Source organism: Oncorhynchus clarkii, chromosome 12, assembly GCF_045791955.1.
Source record: "Oncorhynchus clarkii lewisi isolate Uvic-CL-2024 chromosome 12, UVic_Ocla_1.0, whole genome shotgun sequence".
Classification (NCBI taxonomy): Eukaryota; Metazoa; Chordata; class Actinopteri; order Salmoniformes; family Salmonidae; genus Oncorhynchus; species Oncorhynchus clarkii.
The window spans coordinates 89,444,250-89,466,882 of record NC_092158.1 but is presented as its reverse complement, the minus strand read 5'-3'; the positions used below and the strand labels follow the sequence as shown (position 1 = coordinate 89,466,882).

Genomic DNA, 22,633 nt, shown 5'->3' with positions numbered 1-22,633 from the left:
TCCAATCAATCAGAATAAACCAAATTACAAACACAGTCAAAACAGAACTACATTGCTTATTGGGAAAAACAAGCACAAACACAAAACAAAATGCAGTGCTATCTGGCCCTAAATCGACAGTACACCGTGGCTAAATATTTGACCATAGTTACTGATCAAAACCTTGACAAAGTACAGGCTCAGTGAGCCTTGCCATTGAGAAGGGTAGACACAGGAAAACACGGCTCCCTGTAGAGGAAAGGCTGTGCAACCACTGCACAACAGCAGAACCTGAGACGGAGCTGCATTTCCTGACAAAATGTCAAAAATATAAAACAATTAGTGCGTCATTTCCCCAAATTTGAAACCCTTATTCAAGGCTTTAAAGACCCCTCTGATGAGAGTAGGCTACCCGTCCTGTTGGGAGAGGACACAGAGAGCTGTGGGTTGGCAGCGCACTACATTGCTCCCTGCCATAAGTTGACGGACAGTGTCTGACAGACCAGTCAACCTACACATGTCCTCTACTGCATGCTTATTGTTATTGTTGAATATATGGTTATTTTGACCCTTGGTTATTGTTGTTACTGTTGTCCTGTTGACCATTTTGATTCTCATTTTTTATATTGTAAATATCCAAAATAGGCTTTGGCAATATGTACATTGTTACGTCATGCCAATAAAGCAAATTGAACTGAATTGATAAACCTTCTAGAATGTATTTGAAATCAAAACATTTATGGGCTGCACAATGTGACTGTAGCCTGTTGATGGTTTCAGGCAGTTACAAAAAGAAGAAAGAAGCTTGTGCTCTGTTCCTTGCCTCAGGCTGCACAGCTGTTCTCACATCAAGTGGTCAGATTTTCACCCATCAGACTATTCTCAATTTAATCTTGTTCTGATTTAGAATGGCCCATTATCAAATGGGCAGGAAAGGGAACAGGGGGAAACAGACATGTCATCCTTACGCACTTGAACAGCAAATGGTGGCAGCACACCGACCAGGTAGGCTACTTTCTTTATTTTTTTGCAGAGCATGTGCTTAATATGAGCAGCTGAGAAATACATATAAAAACACATTTCACTCCACACATCAACCACTGTTTGAGGAGCATGCTCTCGCTGCACGACAGGTGATATTCCACCCAAACTCTGTATGCCCATTGGCTCTCCAGCCCTGTTCCTGCAGCTACACAGTGCTTAATTTGGGAAACCAAGTGAAATCTGTTGGGGAACATCGATAGTAACATGATCTCACAATGAAACATATTTCACTAAACTGTTGACAACGCCTCTGCACGCTCAAGAAAGGAATATATGAGAACGAGGAGGAGGTGGAAACGCATGATGGTGGTCAGCAACTATGTTGCTCTGCAACAATAGAGCTGCTATTAGCTAATGCTAGCTTGCTTGTCCTAAGTCCAGCCTCTGTAAATAGCTAGCTAACACCAGTCAGCTGAAAGCTAGCAAATTAACAGGCAAAGAAATGTAGCTAGCTATATTTGTTTATGGAAGATTTGTTACACAAATAACTTCAGCCATTAGCTAGCTAGAGCTAGACAACAACATAACCTCAACACAGAAGGTAGATAACGATAGCTAGTTCACTAACGATAGCTAGTTCACTAACGATAGCTAGTTCACTAACGATAGCTAGTTCACTAACGATAGCTAGTTCACTAACGATAGCCAGTGCTAAATATTTCCACAAAACATAGATGGCTAACTACATCAGTTCAAAACCAACATCAAACTATGTGGAAAGTGTCAAAATACTACCTTGCAATGCAATTTGGCTTTTGCAACACTAGCTAGCTACTCTGTAGTCCAAGCTACGGTAAGATCTAGCCATATTTCACTGTCAGACAGGACACAAGTCAAACTGTAGCTGAGAAAACAATACAAATGGAAAGAGCATGTTGTCCACTGCAGTGAGCAAATGCTTGCTTGCTAACATCAGGACAAACCAGTTTCAAGCATCCAGAATAGATTCTATTATGCTCCTTTTAATCAAAATCTGTGCAAATCAACAGTAGGGCAGTGTGATGGTGATTGCATCGTCTGTGGACCAGTTGGGGCGGTATGAAGTGGGTCTAGAGTGGCAGGTAACATGGAGGTGATATGATCCTTGTCTAGTCTCTCAAAGCACTTCATGATGACAGAAGTGAGTGCTACGGGCAGTAGTCATTTAGTTCAGTTATCTTTGCCTTCTTCGGTACAGGAACAATGGTGGCCATCTTGAAGCATGTGGGGACAGCAGACTGGGATAGGGAGCGATTGAATATGTCCGTAAACACACCAGGACGCGGCTAGGGATGCCGTCTGGGCCAGCAGCCTTGCGAGGGTTAACACGTTTAAATGTCTTACTCACGCCAGCCACTGAGGGGGGGGGGGCAGTCCTTGTTAGCGGGTCGCGACTGTGGCGCGGTATTATCCTCAAAGCGGGCAAAGAAGGTGTTTAGTTTGTCTGGAAGCGAGACGTCGGTGTCTGTGACATAGCTGTTTTTCTTTTTGTAGTCCGTAATTGCCTGTAGACCCTGCCACATACGTCTCGTGTCTGAGTCGTTGAATTGCGACTCCACTTTGTCTCTATACCGACATTTCGCTTGTTTGATTGCCTTGCGGAGGGAATAACTACACTGTTTGTATTCGGCCATATTCCCAGTGGTTAAATGCGGTGGTTCGCGCTTTCAGTTTTGCCCAAATGCTGCCATCCATCCACGGTTTCTGGTTAGGGTAGGTTTTAAGTCACAGTGGGTACAACATCTTCAATGCACTTCCTTATAAACTCACTCACCGAGTCAGCGTATAGATTGATGTTGTTCTGAGGCCGCCTGGAACATTTCCGAATCCGCGTGATCAAAACAATCTTTAAGCGTGAATTCTGATTGGACAGACATGCATTGAATGGTTCTAGTCACAGGTACATCCTGTTTGAGTTTCTGCCTATAAGACTGTAGGAGCAAGATGGAGTTGTGGTCAGATTTGCCAAATTGGGTTTACTTGATAGCTACCTACACAAATAGCTAGCTTGTATGCATTGTGGAAGTTAGAGTAGCAGGGGTTGAGTGTATTGCCAGTGCTGCAATCAATAGGCTGATAGAATTTAGGTAGCCTTGTTCTCAAATTTTATTTGCTAAAATCCCCAGCTACAATAAATGCAGCCCCAGAATAGATGGTGTCCAGTGAAGTTCCTTGAGGGCCGTCGTCTGCTTGATGGGGTATATACACAGCTGTGACGATAACTGTTGAGAATTCTCTTGGGTGATAATTTGGCCGGCATTTGATTGTAAGGAATTCAATGTTGGGTGAGCAGAAGGACTTGAGTTCCTGTATGTTGTTATGATTACACCATGATTCGTTAATCATGGAGCATACACCTGCCCTTCTCTTCCCAGAGAGGTGTTTATCTCTGTCGGTGCGGCGCATGAAGAAGCCCGGTGGCTGAACCGACTCTGACAACATATCCCAAGAGAACTATGTTTCCTTGAAACAGAATGTTACCATCTCTGATGTCCCTCTGGAAGGCAACTGGACATTGACGAGTAGTATACTCGGAAACGGTGGGCAAAGTGCACGCCTACGGCGCCTGACCAGGAGGCCGCTCAGTCTGCCTGTTCTGCGGCAACATTGTTTTGGGTCGGCTTCTGGGATTAGATCCACTGTCCCGGGTGGTGGTCCGAACTAAGGATCCGCTTCGGGAAAGTCGTATTCCTGGTCGTAATGTTGGTAAGTTGACGTCGCTCTTATATCCAATAGTTATTCCCAGCTGTATGTAATACGACTTAAGATTTCTTGTGGGTAACAATGTAAGAAATACATTTTAAAAAACATGCATAGTTTCCTAAGGACTCGAAGCGAGGTGACCATCTCTGTCTGCACCATCTTGCATCAATCAATATTATCTCAGGGGTGAACTCCAATTATTCTCATAGGTTCTGAACATAAGCCGGGGCATTAAGAGTCATCAGTTTTGACATTTGTTTTAAGAGTGAAAAAATAAACATCTTCCATTTGAAAAATGTGCCAAAGTTATTTGGAAAAAAACTGTACTTTTGTGGAAAGTAGTGAACTTTACACACTTCAGGAGAAAGGAGGTATTATAAGGATGCACCAATCAATCAGAGATTTAGACTAAAGTAATCAAATGTTTGGTCTAATGATATTCTATGTACAATACTTCCTGTGGTCACCAGGACAGAGCTAGTCCGTCCCCCTCCACCCTGCCAGAGTCCCCTGGTCACAACTCTCCTGGTAGCTTCTTACTGCTGGGTCTGAAGAGGGTGTCTGTGCGGCTGGTCGACTGCAGGAAAACACCAGGGCAGAGTGGAGCTGTAGGAGAAGGACCCGAGGAGGGAGATGGAGATCTGATTTCATCAAGTAAGAACAATGGTGGGTGTGTGAATTATACTACAATCTCATTCTGCAAATTCTATTAATTGATTGATAAACAATATACACTCAGTGGCCAGTATGTTAGGTACACCCGTTTGGTTCCGGAACAGACCCCCCTTTTCCTCCAAAACAGCCTGAATAGTCCGGCGTGTGGATTCTCCAACGTGTCGGAAACGTACCACAGGGATGATGTTGGTCCATGCTGACGCGATGGCATCACACAGTTGCATATTCATGCTGCCAACAGCCCGCTCCATCTCATCCCAAAGTTACTCTATTGGGTTTGGTCAGCAACAATGTTCAGATTGACTGTGGTGCTGAGTTGGTATCAAGGGACCTAAACGTGTGCCAGGAAAACATCCCCCACATCAGTACACCACCCTGTACCGTTGACACCAGGCAGATGGGTCCATGAACTCATGCTACTTATGCCAAATTCTGACTCTTCTATCAGCATGAAGCAAAAGGAACCTTGATTTCTTTCCACTCCTTAATTGTCCAGTGCTGGTTATTGCGTTCTTACTGGTTGCAGCTTATTGCAGCTTCTTCTTGTTTTTAGCCGATAGAAGTGAAACAGTGTAGTCGTCTGCTGAAATAGCCCATTAGTGACGAGGATCTGCGAGTTTTTCGTTCCAAGATGCCACACTGCACACCACGGTTGTACTGCACCGTTATTTGTCTATTTGTGGCCCGCCTGTTAGCTTGCACGATTTTTGCAATTCTCCTTCGACCTCTCTCATCAATGAGCTGTTTTCCCCAACAGGACTGCCGCTGACTGGATGTTTTTTGTTTGTCGCACCATTCTTGGTAAACTCTGGACACTGTCGTGTGTGAAAAGTCCAGGAGGGCGGCTGTTTCTGAGATTCTGGATCCGGCGCGCCTGGCACCGCCGATCATACCTCGCTTAGGTCACTTGTTTTGCCCATTCTGATGTTCAATCAAACAGGAACTTAATGCCTCTGCCTGTCTGTCTGCTTTATATAGCAAGCCATAGCCACGTGACTCAATGTCTGTAGGAGTGACCTATTTTCATGAACTGGGAAGTGTACATAATAAACTGTCCAGAGTAATATATTGTTTGATATTTGTTTATGGACTCATATTTCCAAAACCTAGTTATTCAATTTCTGTTTCACAGGGGACTCTCCTAACCGTCGCTCTCTCAGTGGGAGGGACTTATCATCTGGGGAGCTTCTACAACAACATGTTGCTGACGAGGCAGAGAAGAGTGTCTCCCAATCAGAACACCTCAAACACCAGCACAGACGTACAGGGAAGAAATCTCACCACAGCTGCTCTGACTGTGGGAAGAGTTTCACTACATGGAGGTCCTTCATAATTCACCTGCGTATTCACACCGGAGAGAAGCCTTACAGCTGTGGTCAGTGTGGGAAGTTCTTTGCTCGAGCTTCCAACCTGACTACACACCAGCGAACACACACAGGAGAAAAGCCTTACAGCTGTGATCATTGTGGGAAGAGTTTTGCTGCATATAACACCTTTAAATATCATCTGAGAATTTATGAAGGGGAGAAGCCTTACCCCTGCCTTGATTGTGGGAAAAACTTTGTTAATGCAGGAGCCCTAACCATACACCAGCGTGTACACACAGGAGAGAAACCTTATAGCTGTGATCAGTGTGGGAAGAGCTTTGCTGTAGCTTCCACCCTGATTAGACACCAGCGCATACACACTGGAGAGAAGCCTTATAACTGTAATCTGTGTGGGAAGAGCTTTGCTGTATCAGATAAACTAACTATACACCAGCGCATACACACAGGAGAGAGGCCTTATAGCTGTGATCAGTGTGGAAAGTGCTTTGCTTTAGCTTCCACCCTGAATAAACACCAGCGCATACACACTGGAGAGAAGCCATATAGCTGTGATCAGTGTGGAAAGAGCTTTGCTCGAGTTTCCACCCTGACTATACACCATCGAACACACACTGGAGAAAAGCCTTATAGCTGTGATCAGTGTGGAAAGAGCTTTGCTTTAGCTTCCACCCTGACTGCACACCAGCGTACACACACTGGAGAAAAGCCTTATAGCTGTGATCATTGTGGAAAGATCTTTGCTGAGTCAGGGACCCTGAATACACACCAGCGAACACACACTGGAGAGAAGCCTTATAGCTGTGATCAGTGTGGAAAGAGCTTTGCTGAGTCAGGGACCCTAATTTCACACCAGCGAACACACACTGGAGAGAAACCCTATGTCTGTCTATGTGGAGAGAGCTTTGCTCGTTTAGGGCAAATGAAAAAACACCAGAAAGCTCAAATTTGCCATATTTCATCTCCCTCCTATCCAACAACATTTCCAGATCATTAAATAAAGGATCAATAGAAAACATCTAGTGAACAGTCATATCCATCTCCCATTCTTAAACAGTTGCTTTAGTCTGATCACCATGGTAACCTCTGTGCAGCATAATATGCAGCTCTGATCTAGGATCAGGTCTTCCCTGTGTCTATGTAATATCTAAATGATATTGATCTAAATGGATAAATGTTGTCATAGATAATGTCATAGTGAACCTGTGTGTTGGGGGGGGGTGTTGATAATTGTATCTTCTTTCATGTACTTATGACACTTATTATTAGAATGTTTCAACAAAAGGTGTATATTGGACGGCAGTTAGCCTAGTGGTTAGAGCGTTGGGCGAGTAACCGGAAGGTTGCTGGATCGATTCCCAAACTGACAAGGTAAAAATCTGCCCCTGAACAAGGCAGTTAACCAACTGTTCCCCGGTAGGCTGTCATTCTAAATAAGAATTTGTTCTTAACTGACTTGCCTAGTTAAATAAAGTTTCAATTAAAATAACTCATGAATTCAATTGATCAATAAATTCTAGCCATTATCTTCTAAACAAGAACTTTAATAATATCTAAATGGATTTGTTCCTAAAATGAATCAATTATACATTGAGTAATAATATCCATGAGATCAAGGCAAGAACTATGTATGCTATCTTGTAACAACGGTTAATGACTTGATTGTTAATGACAAAATATTGAATTATTATAGTAATAATTTTCCATTTAATGTAGTATGTTACATTATCAGGTGAGTAATCATTTATGAATAACGCAATGACTTCAACTGATCATATAATAACACCTAAACCAATGTTTTAATGTGTTACTATCCTAATGTTAATGCACATACCACCCTCCACTAATTGTCAACCGACACAAATCTAGCGCAGCGATAATCAGTCTGGTATTTTATAGGCTACAGACAATCAGACAATAAAACTACCTGGACTCTCGAAAAGCTGAAATAAATCATTCTGACATTTCACATTAAAGTAAAGTGGTGATCCTAACTGACAAGTAATTTTTACCTGGATTAAATGTCAGGAATTGTGAAAAACAAACACATTTCAACTCAGTTTAAGGTTTATGTAAACTTCTGACTTCAACTGTGTGTGTGTGTACATTTTGAGGAAAGCTAAGCAATATGGTATCTGAAATAAGTCCACTTCTCTTCGCTCTATCAACTTAACTTTTTTGTCTGTTACATGTTCAAGGGGGAGGATGTATAATGCCTCCATGCAACAGTCTCTTTCAGCTCACAAGTCAGGCAGCACCCAATTTCATTCTGTTGCAGTTTTTTTTCTTTCTACTTTACCGGTGTGCTCTACTGAACACAACCCAGGTCATCATGGTGTGCTCTACTGAACACAACCCAGGTCATCATGGTGTGCCTACTGAACACAACCCAGGTCATCATGGTGTGCTCTACTGAACACAACCCAGGTCATCATGGTGTGCTCTACTGAACACAACCCAGGTCATCATGGTATGCTCTACTGAACACAACCCAGGTCATCATGGTGTGCTCTACTGAACACAACCCAGGTCATCATGGTGTGCTCTACTGAACACAACCCAGGTCATCATGGTATGCTCTACTGAACACAACCCAGGTCATCATGGTGTGCTCTACTGAACACAACCCAGGTCATGGTGTGCTCTACTGAACACAACCCAGGTCATCATGGTGTGCTCTACTGAACACAACCCAGGTCATCATGGTATGCTCTACTGAACACAACCCAGGTCATCATGGTGTGCTCTACTGAACACAACCCAGGTCATCATGGTATGCTCTACTGAACACAACCCAGGTCATCATGGTGTGCTCTACTGAACACAACCCAGGTCATCATGGTATGCTCTACTGAACACAACCCAGGTCATCATGGTGTGCTCTACTGAACACAACCCAGGTCATCATGGTGTGCTCTACTGAACACAACCCAGGTCATCATGGTGTGCTCTACTGAACACAACCCAGGTCATCATGGTGTGCTCTACTGAACACAACCCAGGTCATCATGGTGTGCTCTACTGAACACAACCCAGGTCATCATGGTATGCTCTACTGAACACAACCCAGGTCATCATGGTGTGCTCTACTGAACACAACCCAGGTCATCATGGTGTGCTCTACTGAACACAACCCAGGTCATCATGGTATGCTCTACTGAACACAACCCAGGTCATCATGGTGTGCTCTACTGAACACAACCCAGGTCATCATGGTGTGCTCTACTGAACACAACCCAGGTCATCATGGTGTGCTCTACTGAACACAACCCAGGTCATCATGGTGTGCTCTACTGAACACAACCCAGGTCATCATGGTGTGCTCTACTGAACACAACCCAGGTCATCATGGTGTGCTCTACTGAACACAACCCAGGTCATCATGGTGTGCTCTACTGAACACAACCCAGGTCATCATGGTGTGCTCTACTGAACACAACCCAGGTCATCATGGTGTGCTCTACTGAACACAACCCAGGTCATCATGGTATGCTCTACTGAACACAACCCAGGTCATCATGGTGTGCTCTACTGAACACAACCCAGGTCATCATGGTATGCTCTACTGAACACAACCCAGGTCATCATGGTATGCTCTACTGAACACAACCCAGGTCATCATGGTGTGCTCTACTGAACACAACCCAGGTCATCATGGTGTGCTCTACTGAACACAACCCAGGTCATCATGGTATGCTCTACTGAACACAACCCAGGTCATCATGGTGTGCTCTACTGAACACAACCCAGGTCATCATGGTATGCTCTACTGAACACAACCCAGGTCATCATGGTATGCTCTACTGAACACAACCCAGGTCATCATGGTGTGCTCTACTGAACACAACCCAGGTCATCATGGTGTGCTCTACTGAACACAACCCAGGTCATCATGGTATGCTCTACTGAACACAACCCAGGTCATCATGGTATGCTCTACTGAACACAACCCAGGTCATCATGGTGTGCTCTACTGAACACAACCCAGGTCATCATGGTGTGCTCTACTGAACACAACCCAGGTCATCATGGTATGCTCTACTGAACACAACCCAGGTCATCATGGTGTGCTCTACTGAACACAACCCAGGTCATCATGGTGTGCTCTACTGAACACAACCCAGGTCATCATGGTATGCTCTACTGAACACAACCCAGGTCATCATGGTGTGCTCTACTGAACACAACCCAGGTCATCATGGTGTGCTCTACTGAACACAACCCAGGTCATCATGGTATGCTCTACTGAACTCAACCCAGGTCATCATGGTGTGCTCTACTGAACACAACCCAGGTCATCATTCGATCATGGTATGCTCTACTGAACACAACCCAGGTCATCATCCTTTGTTTCTGACATGAATAGCAGTAGTTAGCACACACTTCTTGTGTCCAATTGTTTTATTTCATACAAGGTCATGAATGTGTACAAAGGTCATTTTTGTACAGATATACAGATACAGGAACAGAGTGAGAAAATATTATAAAACCGTATAAAATTTATTTGAAACCCTTCTGGTGTGCCTAGCCAGTGGTTTACCTGTTCTCAAACAGTCGTCTAAAGTTGAATCCAACCAGTGGTATCTATTGAGACTCTGATTCTTACACTCATATCAGTTTCTCTCTCTCATACCTCCACACTAACCAGCGTGACTACTGTCCATTCTCTGACCCCTATTGAAGACAATCAATAAGTGTCCAAAATGGCATCCTATTACCTACGTAGTGCCCAGATTGTCTCTGACCAATAGTAGTGCACTAAAGGGAACAGGGTGTGGTTTCAGAAAGGCCTACAGTGTATAATACTGAGTCAGCATGATCACACTATGACAATAACATTCTTTGTAATTTGTTATTCTGTTATTCTGAGGTGGGGAAACTAGATCTGAACGTCAAATCATATCAGCTATTATTTCTACTGTAGCTAGCTAACATCTTATTATAAAGTTATAATACTCACTTTAAAAAGAAAAAAAATGTAGAAGGGAATTCATAGCATTTCTCCATTTGTATTCTACCATTAGAGTATGTAGTAGTACAGTAGTAGTTTAACATATTCAAGCAACAATAACATTTTGTTTACAATAGAATTACTTAGCAGACATTAACAATAACATTTTGTTTACAGTAGAATTACTTAGCAGACTGATCAAACATTTTCGAAAAGTCTAAATCAAAGAAAACAACATTTGTGACATTCTGAAGAACAATATAACAAACAATAGCCAGATAAAAGTGATACATGTGCCCTTTGCTTATAGCAGTGTTTTAGGATGATGGTTTAACCTGAAGCTGCATAGGAAACGACAGGCAGACAGAAGGCACAGTCCCCATGTTACTGGGCATACTGTTTTACGACTCCTAGACAATATGGTGTTATTTATGGTGGTCTATGGCCGGTACAGAAGCATTAGCTAATGTTTGCAGTTGTGTTTGATCACATTCATTGTACATCACTATGCATTTCCATGAGCTGCTAAACGACCCCTGCCTTAGCTGGAGGACACATTGCTATAAGGTACCTCCTTTCACTGCAAAGAAGATTGGTATGGACTAAACAAGAAAGAGTTGGTGATATGCATATCTGACCGGGTTTCTGCAAGCCTTCATTCAATGCTCATACTGTAAGTTAGTAGTCTATCTATAGGATGTTCAATGTCAAATGTACAGTGTTTTCATCAAAGAATACTGAGGTCTATTATAGAAAAACATGATTTGTACAAATGGATTGGTGTAACAAACAGACACCTTTTAATCTGCAAGAAGACATGGACTATCTACGGTGCCTTGCAAAAGTATTCACACCCCTTGGATTTCTTCACATTTTGTGTTACAAAGTGGGATTAAAATTGTATTTTTGGGGGTCAACGATCGACTCAAAATACACCAATGTCAAAGTGGAAGATTATTTTGAAAATGAATTAAAGTAGATAACTAAAACATAGCCCCTTTGTTCAGGCCTAAATTAGTTTGGCTTAACAAATAACACAAGTTGGCACCGGAGCAGAATTTAAAAAAAGCTGTGATGGGAGAAAACTGAGGTTGGCCCAACAACATTGTAGAGACTCCACAATAATGACTTACAATGGCAGATTGAAAAGAACAGCACAAATATACAGAATTAAAATATTCCAAAACATGCATGTTGTATGCAACAAGGCACACAAAGTTATACTTAAAAAAAACACTGCAAAGCCTTACATTTGGGGCAAATCCAACAACACGGAGTAACTAACTGCCTCCTTATTTTTAAGCATGGTGATGGCTGCATCATGTTATGGGTATGCTTGACATCGGCAAATACTGGGCAGTTGTCCAGGATAAAAAGAAACGGGATGAAGCTATGCACATGCAAAATCCTTGAGTCTTCAGTCTGCTTTACACCAGTCACTGGGAGAGGAATTCACTTTTCAGCAGGACAATAACCTACAACACAAGGTCAAATCTACACTGGAGTATTTTACCAAGAAGACAGTGAATGTTCCTGAGTGGCCAAGTTACAGTTTGACATAAATCTGCTTAAATCAATAGCGAGACATCCTGACAGAGCTTGAAGAACTTTAAAAATAATAAATGGGCCAATATTGCACAGTCCAGGTGTGTAAAGCTTTAAAAGACTTACCCAGGAAGACACAGATGTAATCGCCCCCTAAGTCACATGTATTGACTCAGGGAGCTCAATACTTATGCAACGACGATATTGTTGTTATGTAATCTCTATTCATATTAAATCAATAAAACACTTTGACTTGAGTATTTTGTGTAGATTGTTGACAACAATTTTTTTTACATTTTTTTTATCCCACTTTGTACCAACAAAATGTGAGGAAATCCGAGGGGTGTGAACACTTTTGCAAGGCAGTGTAAGTGTAGTTGTAGTGGTGTAGCCTCCCTAACGCCCATCCTAGTTGACAGCAGTTCCAGGCTAGCATATAGGCCTGCTGCAGGGCTGCCCAACCCTCTTCCTGAAGACCCACCGGCCTGTACTTTTTCACTCACTCACCTGATTCTAATTATTAGCAGGTCCCCCAGACCTTAACTAGTGGAATCAGGTATGTTTGATTACGGTTGGAATGAAAACCTACAGGATGGTAGATCTTCAGAAAGAGCGTTGGGCAGACTTGGTTTAAAATATCAAGTAATAGTTTTAAATGAAAAAAGTATTTACAAATGTACTTATACTGTACATCTACATCCAGTGTAACTATCAATTTACTGTAATATAACCTATATACATACCACACGTTGTCCTCCCTCTCAATATTTACCTTCAACCTCTTAAGACAGTTTGCTGTACATTATTTAAGTTACAGGAACATAGAAATGAAAAATATATGTTCATTATTATCAGTATTGTGACTAGAGGCCAGAGACCTACAGGGGTCTTAAGAGGAGGGTGAGGGGCCAGGGACACACAAGCTGGTTAGGGGGAGGTGGTGGGGCCAAGGACCCCCAGGTGCCTACAGGGGGGTTGTGAGAGGAGGATCGGAGGCCAGGGAGCCCCAGGGACCTATAGGGGTACTGTGAGGGGAGGGTGAGAGGCCAGGGACCTATAGGGGTGCTGTGAGGGGAGGGTGAGAGGCCAGGGACCTACAGGGGTGCTGTGAGGGGAGGGTGAGAGGCCAGGGACCTACAGGGGTGCTGGGAGGGGAGGGTGAGAGGCCAGGGACCTACAGGGGTGCTGTCAGGGGAGGGTGAGAGGCCAGGGATCTACAGGGGTGCTGTGAGGGGAGGGTGAGAGGCCAGGGACCTACAGGGGTGCTGTGAGGGGAGGGTGAGAGGCCAGGGATCTACAGGGGTGCTGTCAGGGGAGGGTGAGAGGCCAGAGACCTACAGGGGTGCTGTGAAGGCCCCATGCTAGTAGAATATAGGGGCTGATCTGTCATCATTGATGGGTTGTCTGAAGTAAATCTCCAGGGCTCGGTCACTGTGGAGAGAGGGAGCAAGGAAGAGAGATGTTTAGTCTGGAGAGAACACACATGGAAGACACTTAGGTCAAACCCCTAATCCCAACTCATCACCCACCCTAAGGTATTTATCTTCAGTCTTCTGTTTGGTAGATTATAGTGACCCCTATAGAAACCAGAAAGTACAATAACAGTAGCCATTCTCCACTGACTAAATACTTTTGTTTCTCAATGTGTGTCTGTAGTTATTATTTATAAAGTGAATGTTAGAGCCAGCATGCAGGCGAGAACAAACAATGCTGTAGTGCTTATTATTGGAGTGAAGTGTTAAACATTTACTCTGAGAGTACAGAACAGACAGGCAGGGTTAGAAGGACTTAAATAGTCTTCTGACACTTTTACCTCCATGGAAAAACATTATTTTGCAACCCAGGGCCTCCTGGATTGGCCGGAAGAAACCCCGCCTCAGGAAGGAAAGCCAATCAGAGAGGTCGAAGGATGGAAAAGGAAAAAACAAAACAGGGATGTCCAGCACCTTACTGAAGCCAGACAGCCAATGACAGCCGAGAGAACCAGAGAGAGTGTGATTAGTTGGTTGGCTGAGTGAGTGAGCGAGCGGCGATGGAGGCTGGTGACTTACTGACGTCCTGTTCTTTCAGAACCGGGACATTTCTGGACCCAAACTGGAAGGTAAAGAAAACCCTTGGGTTTGACTGCCTTAGTGTGCATCCAAAAACTGCACCGAATTCCCTATGCAGTGCACTACGTTTGAGTGTACTATGTAGGGAATAGGGTGCTTAAAGCTCATCTCTCATAGTGAAGTCATGCATAGTGAGGTCACAGTTCTTAAAGGCATTGGCACAGCTAGTTAGTCTGATGTCAGATGAACATACGTTAACTGATATAGGGTTCATTTCCCAGGCACAAATTAAACCTGGTACATGTCCACAACGGAACCCTATTCTCTATATAGTGCACTACTTTAGACCAGAGTCCTGGTCAAAAGTAGCGCACTATAAAGGGATTAGGGTTCCATTTGGGAGGCAATCTATTCCTGGTTTAAAAATCATGGTTGCTTGAGAAATGATTATTTTTGGTTCCAAGACTACAGGATTCATCTGTGTCTGGGAAACCAGCTCTTTGGACTGGATCTGTGAAGAACGATGGAAGACTGACAATACACATTTTCATGCCCTCAACTTAGCCAAGTCACAGCCTGATGTTTGTCTGCAGAGATGATGTGTAAAAAGCCTAACCACAGAGCTGTCAATGGGACTTGTGTGGCTGCTATAGCACAGCACCTTCTCTACTACAGGTCTCCGCAACCAGGGTACTAGGACTTTACACAGGGGGTACTAGGACTTTACACAGGGGGGGTACTAGGACTATACACAGGGGGTACTAGGACTATACACAGGGGGTACTAGGACTATACACAGGGGGTACTAGGATGTGTCCTATGGCTTCAGGCTATAACCCTAATACAACTGGAAGTTCAAACAAACCAGGATTATATTCACATGGCAGCAAAACTATAGAAATACTGTCTGAAGAAGGAGAGGGGGCAGGAAGGAAAGGAGAGGAGGCAGGAAGGAAAGGAGAGGAGGCAGGAAGGAGAGGAGAGGAGGCAGGAAGGAAAGGAGAAGGGGCAGGAAGGAAAGGAGAGGAGGCAGGAAGGAAAGGAGAGGGGGCAGGAAGGAGAGGAGGCAGGAAGGAAAGGAGAGGGGGCAGGAAGGAAAGGAGAGGGGGCAGGAAGGAAAGGAGGCAGGAAGGAAAGGAGGCAGGAAGGAAAGGAGAGGAGGCAGGAAGGAAAGGAGAGGAGGCAGGAAGGAAAGGAGAGGGGGCAGGAAGGAAAGGAGAGGGGGCAGGAAGGAAAGGATAGGGGGCAGGAAGGAAATGAGAGGAGGCAGGAAGGAAAGGAGAGGGGGCAGGAAGGAAAGGAGAGGAGGCAGGAAGGAAAGGAGAGGGGGCAGGAAGGAAAGGAGGCAGGAAGGAAAGGAGGCAGGAAGGAAAGGAGGCAGGAAGGAAAGGAGAGGGGGCAGGAAGGAGAGGAGAGGAGGCAGGAAGGAAAGGAGAGGGGGCAGGAAGGAAAGGAGAGGGGGCAGGAAGAAAAGGAGAGGGGGCAGGAAGGAAAGGAGAGGGGGCAGGAAGGAAAGGAGAGGAGGCAGGAAGGAAAGGAGAGAAGGCAGGAAGGGAAAGGAGGTAGGAAGGAAAGGAGAGGAACTCATCTATAGTGCCATTCACAAACACACACACTGACACTCAAATGGTTCAAATCACATCATGATGACGTGGCGATCAGAGCTTGGTTGCTATGGGACGCCAGAGGTAGTGCATAGAGGATGAGGTGGACAGGGAGGGATGAGGTGTGGACGATGCAGACGCCATGACAACAGACAATACTTCATATGTTTGGCCAGTACTGGTCCAAAACATACTGATGTCAATCAAAATAGAAAAAATATTAAATTAAATAATTTCAAATATATATATTTTTTTAAGTCATTAATTTGACAGAACAGATCTCTCCTCTGAACAAACTGTTTATTAATATATAGATATGTTTTATTTAGAATACTTTTTGTAAAAAGTCACCATACATTCAATGTCAAAGTTCAATAGTATCACATTTCTGATCATTGCGCCGTAGCATGCTCAAAGATAATGACTTTTTATATTATTCAAATCAATATTTTTATATTTTTCTGGAAATCTTTTTACAACAACACAACGCATTTTTCAAAGAAATGAAGACCAAAAAAAGGACATAATCACTCAGGACATACGATGATAATCATATTATTAAACATGTTGTTTGTACTTTCTTTCAACTAGATCACAGCAGTTATGGAGAAAATTAGACAAAGGTTCAAATGGTTGTAGAGGGGTCAATGATGACTGCCCCAACTGCTGAAAGAGCATATTCAGGGGTCAGAAAAGGTCCAAACGGAGCTGCATCAAGGACTATTTGAAGGAAAATGAATATTTCAGACTGACCACTCATGGGATGGCTTGGAGGAGGTCCTAGAAAGGACTGGATGTATATAGTGTGATCTGAATTTGAAACCAGATATATTTTGCACTGTGAAACATTTATTTATATTTTTAACAAAATAATCATCTTGATTTTAAGAATCATAAAAAGAGGAAAATCCGAAATTCGTCCTGGATGGTAATGATCACCCAGACAAAAGTTGATAAAACAAAAAGTTGATTCTTGCGTCAAATTTGAAAGGGGTGTCCAAGTTAAACTAAGATATTTATATTCCACAACCTAAGTTGCACATTTAAACTACCACAGAAAAAAAGGAACATTTCAGAAGTAAGGCATATTGACACCGTCGAAAAAAAGCCCCAAATCGACTTCAGCATTGACAGGTCACACCAGGCAATGAGTGCAGCGCCACATAGTGTATATCAAAGGAACAACAGACAGAATATCTGCACAGCCTCAATGCAAACAAAGGCTACGTCACAAACAGCACCTATTCCCCATAGAATGGGCCCGGGTCAAATGTACATAGGGAATAGGGTTCCATTTGACACATCCAAAGTCCCCATTATCATGTTGAGTCATTCCACGTGCTTTAGAAAAGCAGTTTAGTCCAGTTCAGTGGCTGAGTGAAGTACAATGACTGTATACAATGTTGATCTTTTTGGCACTTGTACCGTACAGGAACATGTCTTTTCAGATTTAACAAAATGACACAACCATGTACATGCATGAAAGTCAAAGACAAAGCAGTGGCAAAGGCAGTCTCTTGTTTGAGATTGAGAGTTTAGTAGTGTCCATTTTGTCTCTCGCACGGACATTGATTAGATAGAGAAGTTCAAAGTTAAGAGTTCAGAGTGGGAAACGCTGCAAGCCGATTGGTGGACGGGCTTCTCCCTGGCTCTCCCTCTCAGCGCCCTCCTCATCCTCTACCCACCAACCGCCACTGTCACCGCCACCGACCCGAGGAAGGAAGGAGTGAAGGAGGGATCAAGGAGAGGAAGAAAGGACAGAAAGGAGGGATGAGACTTGGAGCTCTTCCACTTGGAGAAGGAGTGCGTGGAAGCAGGGGGGAGGAGGGGGGATACAGGGAGGAGACTAAGGGGGAGAGACAGGGAGGAGACTAAGGGGGAGAGACAGGGAGGAGACAGGGAGGAGACTGGGAGGAGACAGGGAGGAGACTGAGGGGGAGAGACAGGGAGGAGACTGAGGGGGAGAGACAGGGAGGAGACTAAGGGGGAGAGACAGGAAGGAGACTAAGGGGGAGAGACAGGGAGGAGACTAAGGGGGAGAGACAGGGAGGAGACTAAAGGGGGAGAGACAGGGAGGAGACTAAGGGGGAGAGACTAAGGGGTGAGATTGAGGTGGAGAGACTAAGGGGTGAGATTGTTGGGAAGAGACTGAAAGGGGGGGGGGGGGGGGCTGGGAAGAGAGGGGGCGGCCCCTGTGCTATCCGGTAGGGAGCTGTCTCTGTCTGTCTGTTCTCACACTGTCGAAATCAATTTGCCATCGGGATCAGAACTGTGGAACAAGGAACAAAGAGAAAGGAAGCTTGCCAGGTGGGAAGAGAAGAGACACACTTCGAGAGAAGATGGAGGGACAAGACAGCCACAAGGCAAGGAGGGCAGGCAGGCAGGGGTGGATTTGGGAGGAGCGGTGTAGGGAGGAGAGGGGTGCTGTACCATCAGCGTGTTTTGAGTGGATCAGTTTGAACAAGGCAAGGCACAGAATCACTCATCTTGATCACACAATGAGTAGTGATCAGTAGTTAGTTGAAGATCAGTGATTCTGCACAGTCAGACTGCAGTGTCGTCCATCTCAAACACACACACACACGAGTAGCAAGTACTTCCCTCCCACCTAAACCTCCCACACCAAAACACACCTGGCTGCCATAGTTACCGAGATGGGACTCCCTTCATCAGGGTCATGTTCATTAGGACACACAAAACGCTTTGCAACAGACATTTGCATTTCTTATTGTACAAGTCCAGGTTCGTACCACTTGTTTGTCAGTTTTCCTCCGTTTGGTAACCTAATGAACACAACCCAGGCCTCTATATCTATCTGAATATTAATGATGATAGAAAGAAAATGAACTTTTGAAGGGTAAAGAAATGGAATGTATTGATATTTAAATGTTTCACAGAATCACTTGTCTTTTTGAACAATATGCAAATTCAACCCAAGTAACCTAGAGGCCATTTGTGATGAGGTAATCCAAGTCATCTGGTTGGCAGTTGGGGTCTGGTGTAAGATGAGTTCGGTGCCTCTAGGGTGGAGACACCCTGGGCCTGTTAGGTCTATAAATACAAGATCTGACCCAGAATCAGATATTCAGGAACAAAAGGAGTATGTGAAACGACCATAGACTTGGATAGACAGCTCAAGTGCAACGAAGCCTGTTTTAGCATGGACAGCTCCATTGAGGACATTCACCATTTTGAAGTAGTCAACTGGGTGGGACTTCCTATTGATTATGGAAGGATCACATAATTTTATCCAGGTCATCAGGAGGGATCAGCCAATGAATGATACTACGGAACAAACATCATATAAATGGAGGCGGTTGTATATAGCCAACCTTGGATTTATACCTGTTCAGACAACAGACTACAGGTGGCAGTGTTGATCATTTCAGTTTGTTAACCGACTGTCAATAGAAGAAGAAGATGAAATTGCCTTCTTTTCTTTTAGAGGAAAACTCCACCCAAAAGCCATCTTTTGGTATTTGTTTCATTGGTCCATTGTTGGCATAGTCCCCAAAAAGTTGTTCATGTCAGCAAGATATGCAACTTTAAAAAAAAAACTGAAATCATCCCCGTAAAATACAGCATCATATGATGGGTATGATTTCAGTTTTTTTTAAAGTTACTTATGTTGAAAACTTGATTGTTGACAAGTAAAACATTTTTGGTACTACGTCAACAATGTACTAATGAAACAAATACCAAAAATATCACTTTTGGGTGGAGTTTTCCTTTAAAATGGAGAAATCCCTCAATGGTGCTACCAATGCTGTCACAGAAGCCATTATGGCAAAGATGCAAAAAAGAGCTCTCTATCAAACTCTATGTAGAAGCACTTGTAGCGCCAGACCAGAGCTCATCAGAGCTCCAGCCTCACCAAGCAGTGATGTCAACATGAGGTCAGAATGATGTCATTCGATATGTCACAAGACACATGCATACAAGTAAACACACACACACCTTCCCCATTGTCAGACAGACAGAAATAAATCAATCTCTTCGGATGAACCTAGGTTAACCCCTCCTCCCAGAGCAGTGGATCTGACTTCTGATTGGATTACAGAAACTAACTCTGTCCCAAATGAAACCCTATTCCACTTGGGATAGAGTCAGTTTGAGAGACAAACATTGACTCAGAAACAGTTGGAGAATAAACCTTCTAGACACTAGTTATATGAAATGCTGTTGTCATTAAATGACAAGTCAATATAGCAGCTATGGAGTCTGAGGAAAAAGCAAGCAAGACCCCAAAAGAGGAGAAATGAAAGCTTCCTCAGAGCTGGACATCCAAGACTGGTCTTATATAATATATGCCATTTAGCAGACACTTTTATCCAAAGCCTGAAGAGCTGCAGTGTCTCCAAGTTTGAACTCAAACTAAACAGCTAAACTTCCACATCAAAGCAATATTGGTCTTTAATGATCTACACTGAGCAAAAATATAAACACAACATGTAAAGTGTTGGTCCCATGTTTCATGAGCTGAAATACATTCATTACATACGCACAAAACAGCTTATTTCTCTCAAATTCTGTGCACAAATTTGTTTACCTCCCTGTTAGTGAGCATTTCTTTTTTGCCAGGATAATCCATCCACCTGACAGGTGTGGCATATCAATAAGCTAATTAAACAGCATGATCATTACACAGGTGCATCTTGTGCTGTTGACAATAAAAGGTCACTCTAAAATGTGCAGTCACACAACACAATGCTACAGATGTCCCAAACGTTTTGAGGGAGTGTGAAATTGGCATGCTGACTGCAGGAATGTCCACAAGAGCTGTTGCCAGAGAATTTAATGTTCATTTCTCTACCATAAGCCGCGTCCAATGTTGTTTTGGAGTATTTGGCAGTACGTCCAACCGGCCTCACAACCACAGACCACGTGTAACCACAGACCACGTGTAACCACAGACCACGTGTAACCACGCCAGCCCAGGACCTCCACATCCAGCTTCTTCACCTGCGGGATCGTCTGAGACCAGCCACCCAGACAGCTGATGAAACCGAGGCTTTGCACAACCGAAGAACTTCTGCAAAAACTGTCAGAAACCGTCTCAGGGAAGCTCATATGCATACTTGTAGTCCTAATTAGGGTCTTGACCTGACAGGCATCGTAACAGACTTCGCTGGCCAATGGCACACTGGAGAAGTGTGCTCTTCACAGATGAGTCCTGGTTTCAACTGTACCTGGCAGATTGCAGACACGATGTTGTGTAGGCGAGCGGTTTGCTGATGTCAACGTTGTGAACAGAGTGCCCCATGGTGGCGGAGGGGTTATGGTATGGGCAGGCATAAGCTAAGGACAACGAACAAAATTGCATTTTCCCCTACTGTTTTTTTTTAAAGGTATCTCTGACCAACAGATGCATAATCTGTATTCCCAGTCATGTGACATCCATAGATTAGGACCTAATGAATTTATTTCAATTGACTGATTTCCTTATGAACTGTAACTCATGTTGCGCTTATATTTTTGTTCATTGTAGTTTTATTTTTACTCTCATATCCCAGTCTAGTCAGTGCTGTGTATTTATTTTTTTTAATTTGAATTTTTACCCCCTTTTTCTCCCCAATTTCGTGGTATCCAACTGTTAGTAGCTACTATCTTGTCTCATCACTACAACTCCCTACGGGCTCGGGAGAGACGAAGGTCGAAAGTCATACGTTCTCCGATACACAACCAACCAAGCCGCACTGCTTCTTGACACAGCGCGCATCCAACCCGGAAGCCAGCCGCACCAATGTGTCGGAGGGGAAACACCGTGCACCTGGCAACTTTGGTTAGCGCGCACTGCGCCCGGCCCGCCACAGTAGTTCACATTCATACTACATGGTGATCAGTCATTCATACCACTCAGTGTAACTACCAGGTCAGTACAGTAGTTCACATTCATACTACATGGTGATCAGTCATTCATACCACTCAGTGTAACTACCAGGTCAGTACAGTAGTTCACATTCATTCTACATGGTGATCAGTCATTCATACCACTCAGTGTAACTACCAGGTCAGTACAGTAGTTCACATTCATACCACTCAGTGTAACTACCAGGTCAGTACAGTAGTTCACATTCATACTACATGGTGATCAGTCATTCATACCACTCAGTGTAACTACCAGGTCAGTACAGTAGTTCACATTCATTCTACATGGTGATCAGTCATTCATACCACTCAGTGTAACTACCAGGTCAGTACAGTAGTTCACATTCATTCTACATGGTGATCAGTCATTCATACCACTCAGTGTAACTACCAGGTCAGTACAGTAGTTCACATTCATACTACATGGTGATCAGTCATTCATACCACTCAGTGTAACTACCAGGTCAGTACAGTAGTTCACATTCATACCACTCAGTGTAACTACCAGGTCAGTACAGTAGTTCACATTCATACTACATGGTGATCAGTCATTCATACCACTCAGTGTAACTACCAGGTCAGTACAGTAGTTCACATTCATACTACATGGTGATCAGTCATTCATACCACTCAGTGTAACTACCAGGTCAGTACAGTAGTTCACATTCATACTGCATGGTGATCAGTCATTCATACCACTCAGTGTAACTACCAGGTCAGTAGTTCAGGGAGGTTGATAATAAGGTTCTTACCTTGCAGCAGCAAAGCGACTGTCATAGTCCTCAAGGGCAGGCTGAAATGGAAAAGAGCATTATCATGACACAGTTCATTCCTACATTATAACACTCCTTAACACACAGTTCATTCCTACATTATAACACTCCTTAACACACAGTTCATTCCTACATT

At 43.8% G+C, this 22,633-nt stretch overlaps 2 protein-coding genes across 6 annotated transcripts in view; one reads left to right on the top strand and one right to left on the bottom strand.

The window, feature by feature from the left end:
* The first annotated feature begins 4,088 nt into the window (after positions 1-4,088).
* On the top strand, positions 4,089-6,702 carry LOC139422588 (zinc finger protein ZFP2-like). Its single transcript, XM_071173731.1, has 2 exons — positions 4,089-4,371; positions 5,513-6,702. Exons 1-2 carry the CDS (start codon positions 4,149-4,151, stop codon positions 6,700-6,702), a joined length of 1,413 nt encoding a protein of 470 aa, XP_071029832.1. The 5' UTR covers positions 4,089-4,148.
* Positions 6,703-11,559: 4,857 nt separating this feature from the next.
* Positions 11,560-22,633, bottom strand: part of LOC139421600 (BAR/IMD domain-containing adapter protein 2-like) — a 134,385-nt gene continuing 123,311 nt past the window's right edge. The window contains exons 14-17 of one of the 5 annotated variants that reach the window (XR_011635653.1): positions 22,477-22,517; positions 14,253-14,295; positions 13,731-13,778; positions 12,911-13,632 (exon numbers count right to left, since the gene is read on the bottom strand). Coding sequence is in view for 4 of the 5 variants with exons in the window: in XM_071172655.1 (XP_071028756.1) it covers positions 17,457-17,550; positions 22,477-22,517 (135 nt within the window). In the remaining variant the exon portion in view is untranslated. Of the gene's footprint in view, positions 13,633-13,730; positions 13,779-14,252; positions 14,296-16,508; positions 17,551-18,029; positions 18,126-22,476; positions 22,518-22,633 lie in introns of those variants that run through there. The other 4 variants (XM_071172654.1, XM_071172651.1, XM_071172655.1 and 1 more) reach the window with 4 other exon arrangements.